At 37.9% G+C, this 13637-nt stretch overlaps 1 protein-coding gene across 1 annotated transcript in view; it reads right to left on the minus strand.

Annotated features, from left to right (window-relative positions):
* Positions 1-13637, minus strand: part of MTMR8 (myotubularin related protein 8) — a 128128-nt gene that overhangs the window by 17192 nt on the left and 97299 nt on the right. The window contains exon 12 of the mRNA XM_037817828.1: positions 8830-8956. Coding sequence (XP_037673756.1) covers positions 8830-8956 — 127 coding nt within the window. The remainder of the gene's footprint in view (positions 1-8829; positions 8957-13637) is intronic.

Consider the following 13637-nt stretch of genomic DNA (forward strand, 5'->3'; position numbering starts at 1 on the left):
ATTAACAAAAACCAGAAGTTCATTCATTGAGAAAATCAATAAAACTGATGGACCCTTAGCAAAGGCTAAAAAAAAAAAAAAGAAGAAGAAAAGAGGATGCAAATATACAATCAGAAATGGAAAATGATACATAACTACTGATCCTGCAGACAAAAGGAGATAATGAGAAGATACTATGAGCAACTATATGCTAACAAACTGGACAACTTACATAAAATGGACAACTTCCTGGATAGGCATAAACAACCAACATTGACAAGAGAAGAATCAGACGACCTGAACAAACCAATCACAAGCAAAGAGATCAAGTCAGTCATAAAAAAGCTCCCAAAAAAGAAAAGCCCAGGACCAGATGGCTTCACATGTGAATTCTACCAAGCATTCAAGAAAGAATTAGTACCAATACTGCTCAAACTCTTCAAAAAAATTGAAGAGGAGAGAAAGCTACCTAACTCACTCTATGAAGTCAACATCATCCTAATACCAATGTCAGACAAAGTTACTACAAAAATGAAAATTACAGGTCAATCTCTTTAATGCATATAGATGCAAAAATCCTCAACAAAATACTCACAAACCAAATCCAGCAGTATAAGAAAAGAATTATACACCATGACCAGATGTGATTTATTCCAGGTATGCAAGGCTACTTCAACACAAGAAAATCAATTAATGTAATACACCACATCAATAAATCAAAGCAGAAGAACATGATCATCTCAATTGATGCAGAAAAGGCATTTGACAAAATTCAACATCCTTTCCTTTTTTTATTGTGATTGTTCACATACCATACAATTATCCAAAGATCCGAAGTGTACAATCAATTGCCCCCAGTACCAATTGTCAGATAGATACACTGACAAATGGAATCGAATTGAGTGTTCAGAAATATACCCTCACATTATGGACAATTGATATTTGATAAGGCAGCCAAGCAAAAGCAACTGGGAGAGAGCAGACTCTTCAATAAACAGTGTTTGGAAAATTGGGTATCAATTTTCAAAGGAATGAAAGAAGACTCCTATCTCACACCTTATACAAAATTTAACTCAAAATAGATGAAGGACCTAAACATTAGTGCTAAGACCATAAGACTGTTAGAAGAAAATGTAGGGCAATATCTTAAAGATATTATGATAGAAATTTTTCCTAGACCCTACACCCAAGGCGTGAGCAACCAAAGAAGACACAGACAAATGGGATCTCCTCAAAATTGAACTCTTTTGTACATCAAAGTACATTGTCAGAAAAGTAAAAGGCAGCATACGCAATTGGAGATAATATTTGGAAAACACATATCAGAAAAGCATTTAATATCCCAAATATATAAAGGGATCCTACAACTCAACAACAGAAAGACAAACAACCCAAATTAAAAAATGGGCAAAAGACATGGACAGACACTTTTCTGAAGAGGAAATAGAAATGGCTCAGAAACATAGGAAAAAATGCTCAACTTCACTGGCTATTAGGGAAAGGCAAATCAAAACCACACTGAGATATCATCTCACACATACCAGAATGGCCATTATAAAAAAAAATCCAGAAAATTACAAGTGCTGGAGAGGATATGGAGTAAGAGGCACACTTATTCACTGCTGGTAGAAATGTATAATGGTGCAGCCATTCTGGAAGGCAGTGTGGTCACTCCTCAGGAAGCTCAGTATAGATTTGCCATATGACCCAGCTATTTCACTACTAGGTGTATACTCAGAGGAACTGAAACTTAAGACACTAACAGACATTTGTAAACTGATGTTTATTGCAGCATTATTCATGATTGCCAAAAGACAAAAACAGTCCAAATGTCCATCAATGGATGAGTGGATAAACAAACTGTGGTATATACACACGACAGAATATTACACAACTGTAAGACAGAACAAAGTCACAGAACATATAGTAATGTGGATGAACTTTGAAGACATTATGTTGAGCGAATTTAGCCAGAAACAAAAGGACAAATACTGTATGGTCTCACTAATATGAAGTAACATTAATAAGCAACTTTGAGAGTTAAAGCTGATAACACAGGTTACCAGGAAATAAAAAGAGGGTAGAGATCGGGCACTTGATGCTGAAGGACTACAGAATGTTGAACAGGATTGAATGTATAAATCTATAAACAGATAGCATAATACTGTCTGATGGGAGCACAATATTGTAAGTACACTGAAGAAAGATATCTGTGAGTAAAGCAGAAAGAGGAGGGCTAGGAGCATGTAGGACACCAGATGTAAGGATAGATGATAAAGACTGGGACTGTATAACTTAGCAAAAACTAGGGTGGTCAATGATTGTGACTAAATGTACAAATATAAAAATGTTTTCACATGTGGGAGCACAAATGAATGCCAACCACGCCAAGTGTTGAAAAACGGATGGTATTAGGGAAAAAATATGATCAAATCAAACTAAATTCTATGGTCAACAGTAACATTGCAATATGCTTCCATTAAATGTAACAAAGGCAATATACCAAAGGTACATGTGTATGAGAGGGTGATGTAAGGGAGGGATATGGGATTCTTGGTAGCAGTGTTGTTGTCTGACCTTACTATTATATTTTATTGAATGGTATTTTATTTTTCTTTTTATTATCTTTTTTATTATTCTTTCAAAAATTTTTTTTTGTCATAATCAATATGTTCAAGTGCTGATTGCGGTGACAGATGCACAACTATATGTGATACCATGAACAACTGTACACTGTGGATGATTGTAGGGCATGTGAATATATCTCTATAAAATGTAGGAAAAATATAAATAGGGATAAACATGAAGAAAACTTGGAGAGAGGGATGTACCTATTTACTGTTGGTGGGGAGGCTGAACGGTGTAGCCTATCTGGAACACAGTGTGGTGGTTCCATAAGAAACTAACTATGTGTGTGCCATAAGGTCCTGTATATACTTGGAAGATCTGAGAGCAGGGAGATGAATGGACATTTGCACACTGCTGTTTAGGGAGGCAGTATTCATGGTTTGCAATGGGTGAAGGTGGCCTATGGGTACATCGACTGATGAACAGAATGGTGAACTGTGGTGTATGCATACAATGGGATACTGAGCGACTGCAAGGAGTTAAGCTGTGGGACACACAATGAGGTGAATGGATCCTGTAGATAGCATTTTGAGTGAAGTACGCCAGAAATGAAAAGATAAATATTATAATGTCTCACCAATATGGACTAACTACAATGTATAACAACAGAATTGAATCTTAGAGCACAGCTTATCAGGGGATCACTTATTGTAATGGTCCCTAGATTGTAAGATCTTACAGAAGTCAAATCTATTCCTGAATTGTAATGGCTGTCTCCAAATTCTGAGATCCTGATCCCTTTGTGAATAACCTGGTCAATGTCTGGAACTTTGGGTATGCGTGTGACACCTAAAACTCAGAGCTAGAGCTCAGCAGATATGAATGTCAGTATTGGCTCATACAGTAGCTGTTAAAAAAGCTGAGAAAGAGTCCAGACTTCAATTAGACATATGAATGAACCAGATCTGGTTAGGACTAGGGCAAATCAGGCCAAAGTGTAAAGGACGATACTACTTGTGTATTAAGGCTTTGGCTTCCATGTGAGACCAAGGGAGAAGATGTTTGTTTGGTGCAGGATTTATAGTTTCTGCAGTACACTAAATAATTTAACTTGTATGTTCAGTTTATTCAAACACCATAATTACATGGAACTTTAAGTGAGATCTGGTAGGTTTCTACATGTTAGTGTGAAACAGAGATACATCCCAGTGTAATTTGGGCAGAGAATAAATATATATATGCCGGACTACCTATGGAGCTGAGAGAAAATGCAGAAATGCTGGACTTACCCAACTGGGTTGTTGTTGATATTCTCACAAGGACTTACAGTCTGGTACGCCAAGCCCTCTATCTTGCGCCTTGCACTTATGAAGCTTGTTACTGCAGAAGAGAGGCCAAACCTGCTTGTGATTATGCCTAAGAGTCTCCCCCAGAGTGCCTCTTTGTTGCTCAGATGTGGCCCTCTCACTCTAGCTAAGCCAACTCAGCAGGTGAACTCACTGTCCTCCCCACTACATGCAACCTGACTCCTAGGGTGTAAATCTCCCTGGCAATGTAGGATATAACTCCCGGGGATGAGCCTGAACCCAGCATTGCAGGATTAAGAACATCTTCTTGACCAAAAAGTGGAAGTGAAATGAAACAAAATAAAGTTTCAGTGGCTGAGATATTTCAAATGGAGTCGAGAGGTCACTCTGGTGGGCATTCTTGTGCACTATATAGATATCCCTTTTTAGATTTTAGTGTATTGGAATAGCTAGAAGGAAACACCTGAAACTATCAAACTGCAACGACTATCATTTTACATGGTGTGACAGTGTGATTGTGAAAACTTTGTGGATCACTCTCCCTTTGTCCACTGTATGGATAGATGAGTAGAAAAATGGGGCAAAAAACAAATGAAAAATAGGGTGGGATGGGGGAGATGATTTGGGTGTTCTTTTTCACTTTTATTTTTTATTCCTATTTTTAGTCTTTCTGGTGTAAGGAATATGCCCAAAAATAGATTGGTGTAATGAATGCACAGCTATATGATGGTACTGTGAACAGTTGATTGTACAACATGGATGACTGTATGATATGTGAATATATCTCAATAAAACTGAATTTGTAAAAAAAAAAAAAAAAAAGAGGAAGAAGAAGCACCCCATCCCCTTGAAGTCACCTGAATCATGGTTCCAAGCCTCAAAGGCCTTGTTTCAACTGTGGTTCAGAGGGTCATTAGCAGAGTGACAAAAACCTTGGGACATCTCATGACCCCGGGACCCACTGGGGCCCTGTCCCAAGTGCCACCTGCCCAGGCACTGGGCCAGGGACTGCAGTCTCCTGAAGGGGAGGTGGGATGTACTCCAGAGCCCTGCTCGTGGCAAGTGAAGAAGACAGAAGGTGCCTGAGGCTGCAAATGGTTCCACTGACTTCACATATGACCATCGACCTAGAGGAGCCCTGAGTGGCACTTGAAGTGGCAGGTAAGATTATTAATTTCTTAATTGACTCTAGAGTCACTTACTCTGTCCTGAACTGCCACTGTGGACTTACCTCCACTTAGACTTGCCTAGTTATGGGAGTTGATGGTAAAGCCAAAACTGGGACCTTCATTACTCCTCTCCTTTGTAAGCTTGAGGACATTCTGGTGTCCCATCAATTTCTCATTGTCTCTGAATGCCCTACCCCCTTCTAAGGAATCTTCTTCACTCCCTGGGGGCTACCTTAAGACTAGTAGACATGGCTAGTATTTACCCCTTTTTTTGCCCAAAGGCCCCCTACATCATCAAGGCCTCTCAGCATCTTGAAGGAGATCATTGAGCAAATACACCCATCTGTACTGGATGAAGGCATCCCAGGGTGAACATGCCTAGTAGCCCCTGCCTGCATTCAGGTTCCCAGACCTAGACCTTAAAGACGAATTTTTTTTGTATCTCTCTTCACCTTAATACCCCTTTGCTTTTGAATGACAGGGACTTAGGGATAGGATTCCCAGCCAGCTCACTTGGACTGTGCTGCCCCAAGGGATTCCAGATAGTTCCCATATCTTTAGGAATGCCTTAGCAACAGATCTTTCTGACCTCCAACTGCCTCAGAGAACAGTCTTGCAATATGTTAATTTTGTGCCTAAAAACCTGACACACTGTCGATGTTATATCCTGATACTGATCTACATAATGTTAGACAACAGTATGATGTTGTTAGCATGGTATTAGCTATTCTTAGAAAAAAATTACAGATCAGAAAAACAACCAGATTTACTTGTCAGTTACACTACTTTGCTCTAAGTCTTCTCTAAAAGTACATGTGGTCAGCAATAAGTCAGAACTTCATTTTAAACAAAGGGGATTTTAAAAGAGAAGCAAGACAAGTTAATTAACATAACAAGACCTGTTAATTAACATAATCCTTGTAAATGAGTGGAAGTGAGAACAGAAGAAAACTGCTACAGTTTTTAGTTAAAAATCTCAGTATAAGACAACTGTCAAATGATTTTATTTCTGAAAGTAGCATCACTGACCAAGGGACAAGGAGAGCAGGGTATGCAATAGTCAGCCAGACTAGAGGGAAGCCAAAGCCCTGTCCCCAGAGACTTCAGCTCAAAAAGAAGAACTAATTGCCCTTACCTGAGTTCTAGAACTAGGAAAAGGGAAAAAGCTAAATCTCTACACCGATTCCAAGTATGCCTTCCTAGTCTTGCATGCTCATGCAGCAGTATGGAAAGAGTGAGGCTTTCTCACAAGTGGTGGAACCCCAATTAAACACCACCAAGAGATACTCAATCTCTTAAATGTAATGCTCTTGCCAACAGAAATAGCTGTAATTCATTGCCCTGTCTATCAAAGAGATAACACTAACATATTTCAAAGGAATAACCAGGCCAACACAGCAGCCAAAGCCACAGCCAGATGAGTCGAGCCCTTCTATGCCTCATTCCTGTACCCCTTCACTTGTCACATGTGCCCTCTTTTTCCCCAGTTGAGTAGAAACAAGATTTCCAGCTAGGATTCACTCCTAGACCTGAAGAATGGTCATTCCCTTCCCACTTCCCCAGTCTCTCTTAGTTAATGCCTCTCCCAGGCCCACTTAATTCTATCTTCCTCTTGCTATTGATCAGCCCCTGTATTTTTAAGCTTCTCACCAAGCTTATTTCTTCCAGACTAGAAGCCTTTCACACCAAACTAATTCTGATGCAAGGATTTTCAGCCATTCCAACCACCCATCCAGACTCCTCCCTTCTCAACCTAAACAAAACAGCCAGAAGTTCTACACCCCTTCAGGTAAGGCCTACAGGTAGCCTCTGACAAGCAGGTAGAAGCTAAAGAAGACAGACCCTCATCCCTTGATGACTCTTAATATTAAGAGGCTATAACTCTCTGAGGGGGATGTTGAGGCAGGCTAAAGGAGGGACCTTAAGGGGAGAGAAGATACTGTGAAGAAACCCTTGAGCAAGAATGGTTGTCCTGCACAGACAACATGCCTGGGTCTAGCCCCCTAAGCAAAATACCTTACAGCAGATAACTCACCCTATGCACCATCTACCACCAAACACCACCCTGGATAAAAGGGAGGATAAGAGGAAGAGCCCTGAATAAGGATGGGGGAGGGGGAGTAAGTAAAGCTAGGCAATAAAAGCAAATTGCTCTAAGGTATGATGATGGTACAAACAGTTAACAACAGAATGGTATATAGGAAAAACTACTTATTGCATATTGTAGACTGTATTTAATAGGAATACCTTAGCAGTACCACACTAATACTAGGGATAAACAATTAGAGGCTGATAAAAGCTTTGGGGTATTTTGGGTTATGATAATTGTTTAAAATTGAGAGTGATGATGACTGTACAACTAAGTAAAGATAATGTGAGACATTGATTATGTCTCTTGGGCAGAATATATGTTATGTGCAATTAGGAACGCCCTACTTAATAAGTCAAGCCCTTGATCTTGATGTTTGCTTTTATGAAACTTATGGATGTAAAGGAGAGGCTAAGCCTACCCATAATTATGCCTAAGAGTTACCTCCAGAGAACCTCTTTTGTTATTCTGATGTAGCCTTTCTCTCTCTAAGCCGGACTCTGCAAATAAATTATACCCTTCCCTTTACATGGGACATGACTCCCAGGGGAGTGAATCTCCTTGGCAATGTGGGACACGGCTCCCAGGAATGAGCCTGGCCCTGGCATTGAGGGATTGAGAATACCTTCTTGACAAAAAGGGGGAAAAGGTAATAAAATAAAATTTCAGCGGCTAAGAGATTTAAAATAGAGTCGAGAGGCTATCCTGGACATTACTCTTACGCAAGCTCCAGCTCGATATTCCAAATGGCCACAGTATGCCAAGCCCTAATCATCGGTAATCCCCCAAATACTAAAGAATATGTAGGTCCCTATCTGAGACTCTATAAAAGCTTTTTTTCACTAAGTTTACTTTTCAGAAACTTAAATTCTCCAGAGTGTTCCTATGCCAGATAAGTCGCAAAATCCAGAGGCAACAGCCTCTTCAAGAACACCAACCAGAGGCATCCCCCTTCTCCATAATGTCGACACCCCTTTTCAATATGAACAAGTTAGGGTGGTCACTGCCCAGATATCCCTGAAGATTGAGAAAGTGATCAAATGAATGGGGTAGCAAAAGACAGGATAGGATTTAACAAAGGATTACAAACATTGAATTTTTATATATGTATTTTTTTTTTTTTGTTTCTAGGGTACTGGAATAGCTAGGAGGAAATAACCGACATGGTGGAACTGTATCCGATAACATTCTTTGAAATTTGCCCTATAGCTCACTTCTTAAATTGTACTCTGAAAGTTATCACATTTCTTTATATGATATATTTCACAATAAGAAAATAACTGAAAGGTGTAACTGTAACCCATAACACTATTTGAAATTTGCTTTCTAACTATTTGCTAAATTATACTTTGAAAGTTATCACTGTTCTGTATATATGCTATATTTCACAATAAAAAATGTAAACAAAGAAAGCAGATTGCCCCACAGTGCCAGGGCCTCTTGCCTCTCACCTCTTTCTTTGCAAGAGTGTCCACATGCCTACTTGCATGTGTTTTTAATAACTTTTCTACTTGCTTGCTCTATCTGCACTGTGCCCTTGAATTCTTTCTTGCAGCATGGCCAGGAACCTAGGAACTCAAAGCTGGCAATAATAGCACTCTTGGAAGCTGGAGTATAACAAGCCAGGCAGTTTCTCATAAGTACCAATTCAATTCCAAGCAAGCTGGGCCTATCCAGAAGGGATAAGAAGATCTCTTTTTGGGACTTGACTCCTCACCTTTTCTAGTTCATGTACATCTGCTTCCAGCATTGTTCTCTGCTTATTAATTTTCAGGAGGCTCTCCAGCATACTCTGCTTCGGGTGCAGTTCTTTGTCAAAGCGGTTATACATCTCACACCAGAAACTTGAACAGATGAAAAGGGGAAAAAAGGTGGATTAGTTTAGTAGAATAGATTGCCAGTGTTTTTCCCTTATACCAAGAAAATATTTGTCTGGTAGGTAGGCAGATCTCAAAATTAAGGTAATCTTGACTTCATTAAAGACACTGAACATTCTCACAATTGAAGAGTGAACTTCCCAAATGAAATATCATTGCTGTAGGACACACTTTGGATTTGAGCAAATTTAAGCTTTTTAAACTTTAATTAAACTTTTTATTTTGAGGTAACTGTAGATACATATGCAGTTTTAAGAAATAATAAAGAGCAATACAATGGACTTGCCACCCAGTTTCTCTAATGGGAAAAGATTGCAAAACTAGTATATCATAACTAAGATACTAACATTGATACAGTGAAGATAAAAACAGTTCCATCACCATAGGAGCACTTCTGTTACCCTTTCATAGCCAAATCTACTTCCCTCTCCCCTACCCCCATCCCACCTCCCACCTCCTTAAACCCTTGAAACCATTAATATGTTCTCCATTTCTTTAATTTTGTCTTTTCATGAAAGTTATGTAAATGGAACCATAAAGTACATAACATTTTGAGGTGGCACTCAGCATATATCTCTGCAAGCTGTTGCATATATCAATAGTTCTTTTTTGTTAAGTAGTATTCCACAGTATGATGTACAACAATCTGTTTAACCATTTACTCACCTGTTGAAGAACATCTGGGTTGGTTTCAATTTTTGGCTATTTTATTAGTCAGAGTACTCCAAGGAAACAGAACAAACAGGATATGTATATAAAGATTTATTATACCAAATTGGTTCACGTGACTCTGTGGGCTGCAAGTCTGAACTCCATAAGGTAGGCTGCAAGCTGGCAACTTTGACAATAGTGATGCTGAAGTCCTTAGTACAAATTCCCCAGGGGGAGTTGGCTGGCTGGCATTTCCAGCAAGAACCAATCCTGATGTTGAGGCAGAAATTCTTCTGAGTCCTGAAACTCTCAGTTCTGGCTTTTAAACCTCCAATTGTTTGGATGAGGATACTCTCCACATTGCCGAGGGCAACTTCCTTAGTTGATTGTAGATGTAAATCCTATCTACAAAATACCCTCACAGTAACAAGCAATCCAATGCTTGACCAAACAGCATAACCTAGCCAAGTTGGCACATGAAATTAACCATCACAGTGCTTATGAATAAAATTGCTATGAACACTTGTGTACAAGTTTTTCTGTAAATATAAGTCCTCATTTTTTCTGCACACTTAGTTTCTTAACAAGCCGACAAATTATTTTCCAGAGTGATTTGTACTATTATATATTTCCACCAGCAATGTATGAGTGATCCATTTTTCACATCCTTGCCAGCATTTGATATTGTCACTATTTTTTCTTTTAGTCATTCTTATAGATATTTAGATATGTTTTAATGTGATGTTTTAATGGAATAATGTTCCCTAATGGCTAATGATATTTAACATCTCTTCATATGCTTATTTGCCATCCATATATTCTCTTGGGTGGAATGTTGGCTCATATCTTTTGCCCATTGTACTAATTTCCTAAGGTGGATGTAACCAATTACTACAAACTTGGCAGTAACAAAATTTTATTCCCTCCTAGTTCTGGATTCTGTCAGTCCAAAATCAAGGTTTAGGCAGAGCCATGCTCCCTCTGAAGGCTCTAGGGAGCCTTCTCCAAGCTTATGATGGTGCTTGTTTCTTCCTAGCTACTTATTCTTCTTAGCTGCTGGTGGTTGTTGGCATTTATTGACACTCCTTGGTGTGCAGCTGCATCACTCTTAATTTCTGGCTCCATCCTCCATAGCTGTCTTCCTTTTTCTGTGTCTTGTTCTCTGAATCTCTTTCTCTTTATAAAGATACCACTTATTGGGTTTAAGTCCAACCCTAATCTAGTTTTGCATCATTTTAACTTGATTACTTCTGCAAAGATCCTATTTCCAAAGAAGATCACATTCACAGGTAAGAGGGGTTAGTACCCCAACATATCTTTCTTTTCTATGAGAATTGTGGGTTTACAGAAAAATCACGACTAAAATACAGAGTTCCCATATACCATCTTATTCTTAACAACTTCCATTACTGTGGTACATTTGCTACAATTTATGAAAGAACATTTTTGTAATTGTGCTATTAGTTTATAGTCCATCATTTACAGTAGCATTCACAGTTTCTGCCATACAGTCCTATGTATTTTTTTAAAATTATTATTCTAGTAACATATATATAACCTAAATTTTGTCCTTTTAACCACATTCACATACATAATTCAGTGCTGTTAATTACATTCACAATGTTTTGCTACCATCACAAACAACCAAAACCAAAACTTCACAACCAATCCAAATAGAAACTGTACAATTTAAGCATTAAATGCCCCATTCCCTACCCCCACCTCAGTCCCTGGTAACCTATATTCTAGATTGCGACTCTATGAGTTTGCTTATTCCAATTATTTCATATCAGTGAAATCACACAATATTTGTAATTTTGGGTCTGGCTTATTTCACTCAACATGATGCCTTCAAAGTTCATCCATGTTGTCATATGTATCAGAACTTCATTACTTTTTCACAGCTGAGTGATATTCCATTGCATGTATATACCATATTTTATTTATCCATTTATCATTGATGGACACTTGGCTGCCTCTACATTTTGGCAATTATGAATAATGCTGCCGAGAACATTGGTGTGTAAATAGATATTCAAGTCCCTGCTTTGAAATCTTTTGATATATATACCTAGTAGAGGGACTGCCAGGTCATATGGTAATTCTATATCTAACTATCTGAGGAACCATTAGACTGTCACCCACAGTAGCTGCACCATTTTACATTCCCAATAACAGTGAATGCATGTATCTATTTCTCTATATCCTTTCCAACACTTGTAATTTTCTGTTTTATTTTAATGGTAGCCATTCCAAAGAGTGTGAAATGGTATCTCATTGTGATTTTGATTTCCATTTCCCTAATATCTAATGAAGGTGAGCATCTTTTCATGTGCTGTTTGGCCATTTGTATATCCTCTTTAGAGAAAGCTCTATTCAAATTTTTGCCCATTTAAAAAATGGGTTGTTTGTCTTTTTACTGTTGAGTTGTAGAATTTCTTTCTTTATCTATTTTAGATATTAAACCTTTATCAGATTTGTAGTTTCCAAATATTTTCTCCCATTGAGTAGGCTGCCTTTTCACTTTCATGATAAAGTCCTTTGATTCACAAAAACTATTAATTTTCATGAGGTTCCATTTATCTATTTTTTCTTTTGTTGTTTGTTCTTTGGATGTAAAGTTTAAGAAACATTGCCTAATGCAAGGTCCTGAAGATGCTTTCCTACATTTTCTTCTAGCAGTTTTATAGTACTGTTTTTAATATTTAGGTCATCGATCCATTTTGAGTTAATTTTTGTATATGATGTGAGATAAGGGTCCACCTTCATTCTTTGCATATGGATATCCAGTTCTCCCAGCACGGTCTGTTGAAGAGACTACTGTTTCCCATTGAGTGGACTTGGCAGCCTTGTCAAAAATCAATTGGCCATAGATGTGAAGGTCTATTTCTGAACTCTCAATTGCATTTCATTGGTCTGTATATCCATCCTTGCTCCAGTAACAATCTGTTTTTACTCTGTAGCTTTGTAATAAGATTTAAAATCAGGAAGTGTAAGTCCTCTCACTTCATTCTTCTTTTTCAAGATGATTTTCTCTGTTTAGGACCCCTTTCCTTTCCAAAGAAATCTGAAGACTGGCTTTTCCATTATTGCAAAGAAGGTTGTTGGAATTTTAATTGGGAATGTGTTGAATCTATAAATTGCTTTGGGTAGAATTGACATCTTTTTAAAATGTAATTTTATTGAGATATAGTCACACACAATAGAAACCATGTGAAGTATAAAATCACTGGCTCACAGTATTATCACATAGTTGTGCATACATGCCCATGATCAAATTTAGAACATTTTCCTTACTTCAGAAAAGAAATAAAAATAAAAAAGAAAATCTTAACACTTCCATACTCCTTACCACCCCCCCAATTATTGACCCATAGTATTGATGTGGTATATTTGTTACTGTTGACGAAACAGTATTAAAATATTACTGTTAAATATAGTCCATAGTTTGCAATAGGTAAAAATTTCCATATATACCCTCTATTATTAACTCCTTGTTATATATTTGCTCTACTTCATGGAAGAACTTTTCTATATTTGTACAGTTAATCACAGAGACTTGACATCTTAACAATGTTTACTTTGAGTATGGAATATCATTCCATTTATTTAGGTCTTATTTGATTTCCTTTAGCAAAGATTTGTAATTTTTTATGGACAAGTCCTTTATATCGTTGGTTACATTTATTCCTACTTGATTCTTTCAATTGCTATTGTACACTGAAATGAGATTGTTCATTACCAGTGTATAGAAACATGACTGATTTTTGCATGCTGATCTTTGTATTAGTTAGGGATCTTTAGGGAAACAGAAGGACAGGTGATATCTGCAAATATGAGATTTAAAAAAAATTGTCTCACAAGACTGTGGTGATGCACAAGTCCAAATTCTGTAGGCAGGCTGCAAGTAGGGAAATCTGATGAAGGTTTTTGGCAAATTCCTCAGGAGAAGCTGCTTGGTTGAAGTAGAGATGGAAATTCTCTTCCAACTACTGAA

This window comes from Choloepus didactylus, chromosome 24, assembly GCF_015220235.1.
Source record: "Choloepus didactylus isolate mChoDid1 chromosome 24, mChoDid1.pri, whole genome shotgun sequence".
Lineage (NCBI taxonomy): Eukaryota > Metazoa > Chordata > Mammalia > Pilosa > Megalonychidae > Choloepus > Choloepus didactylus.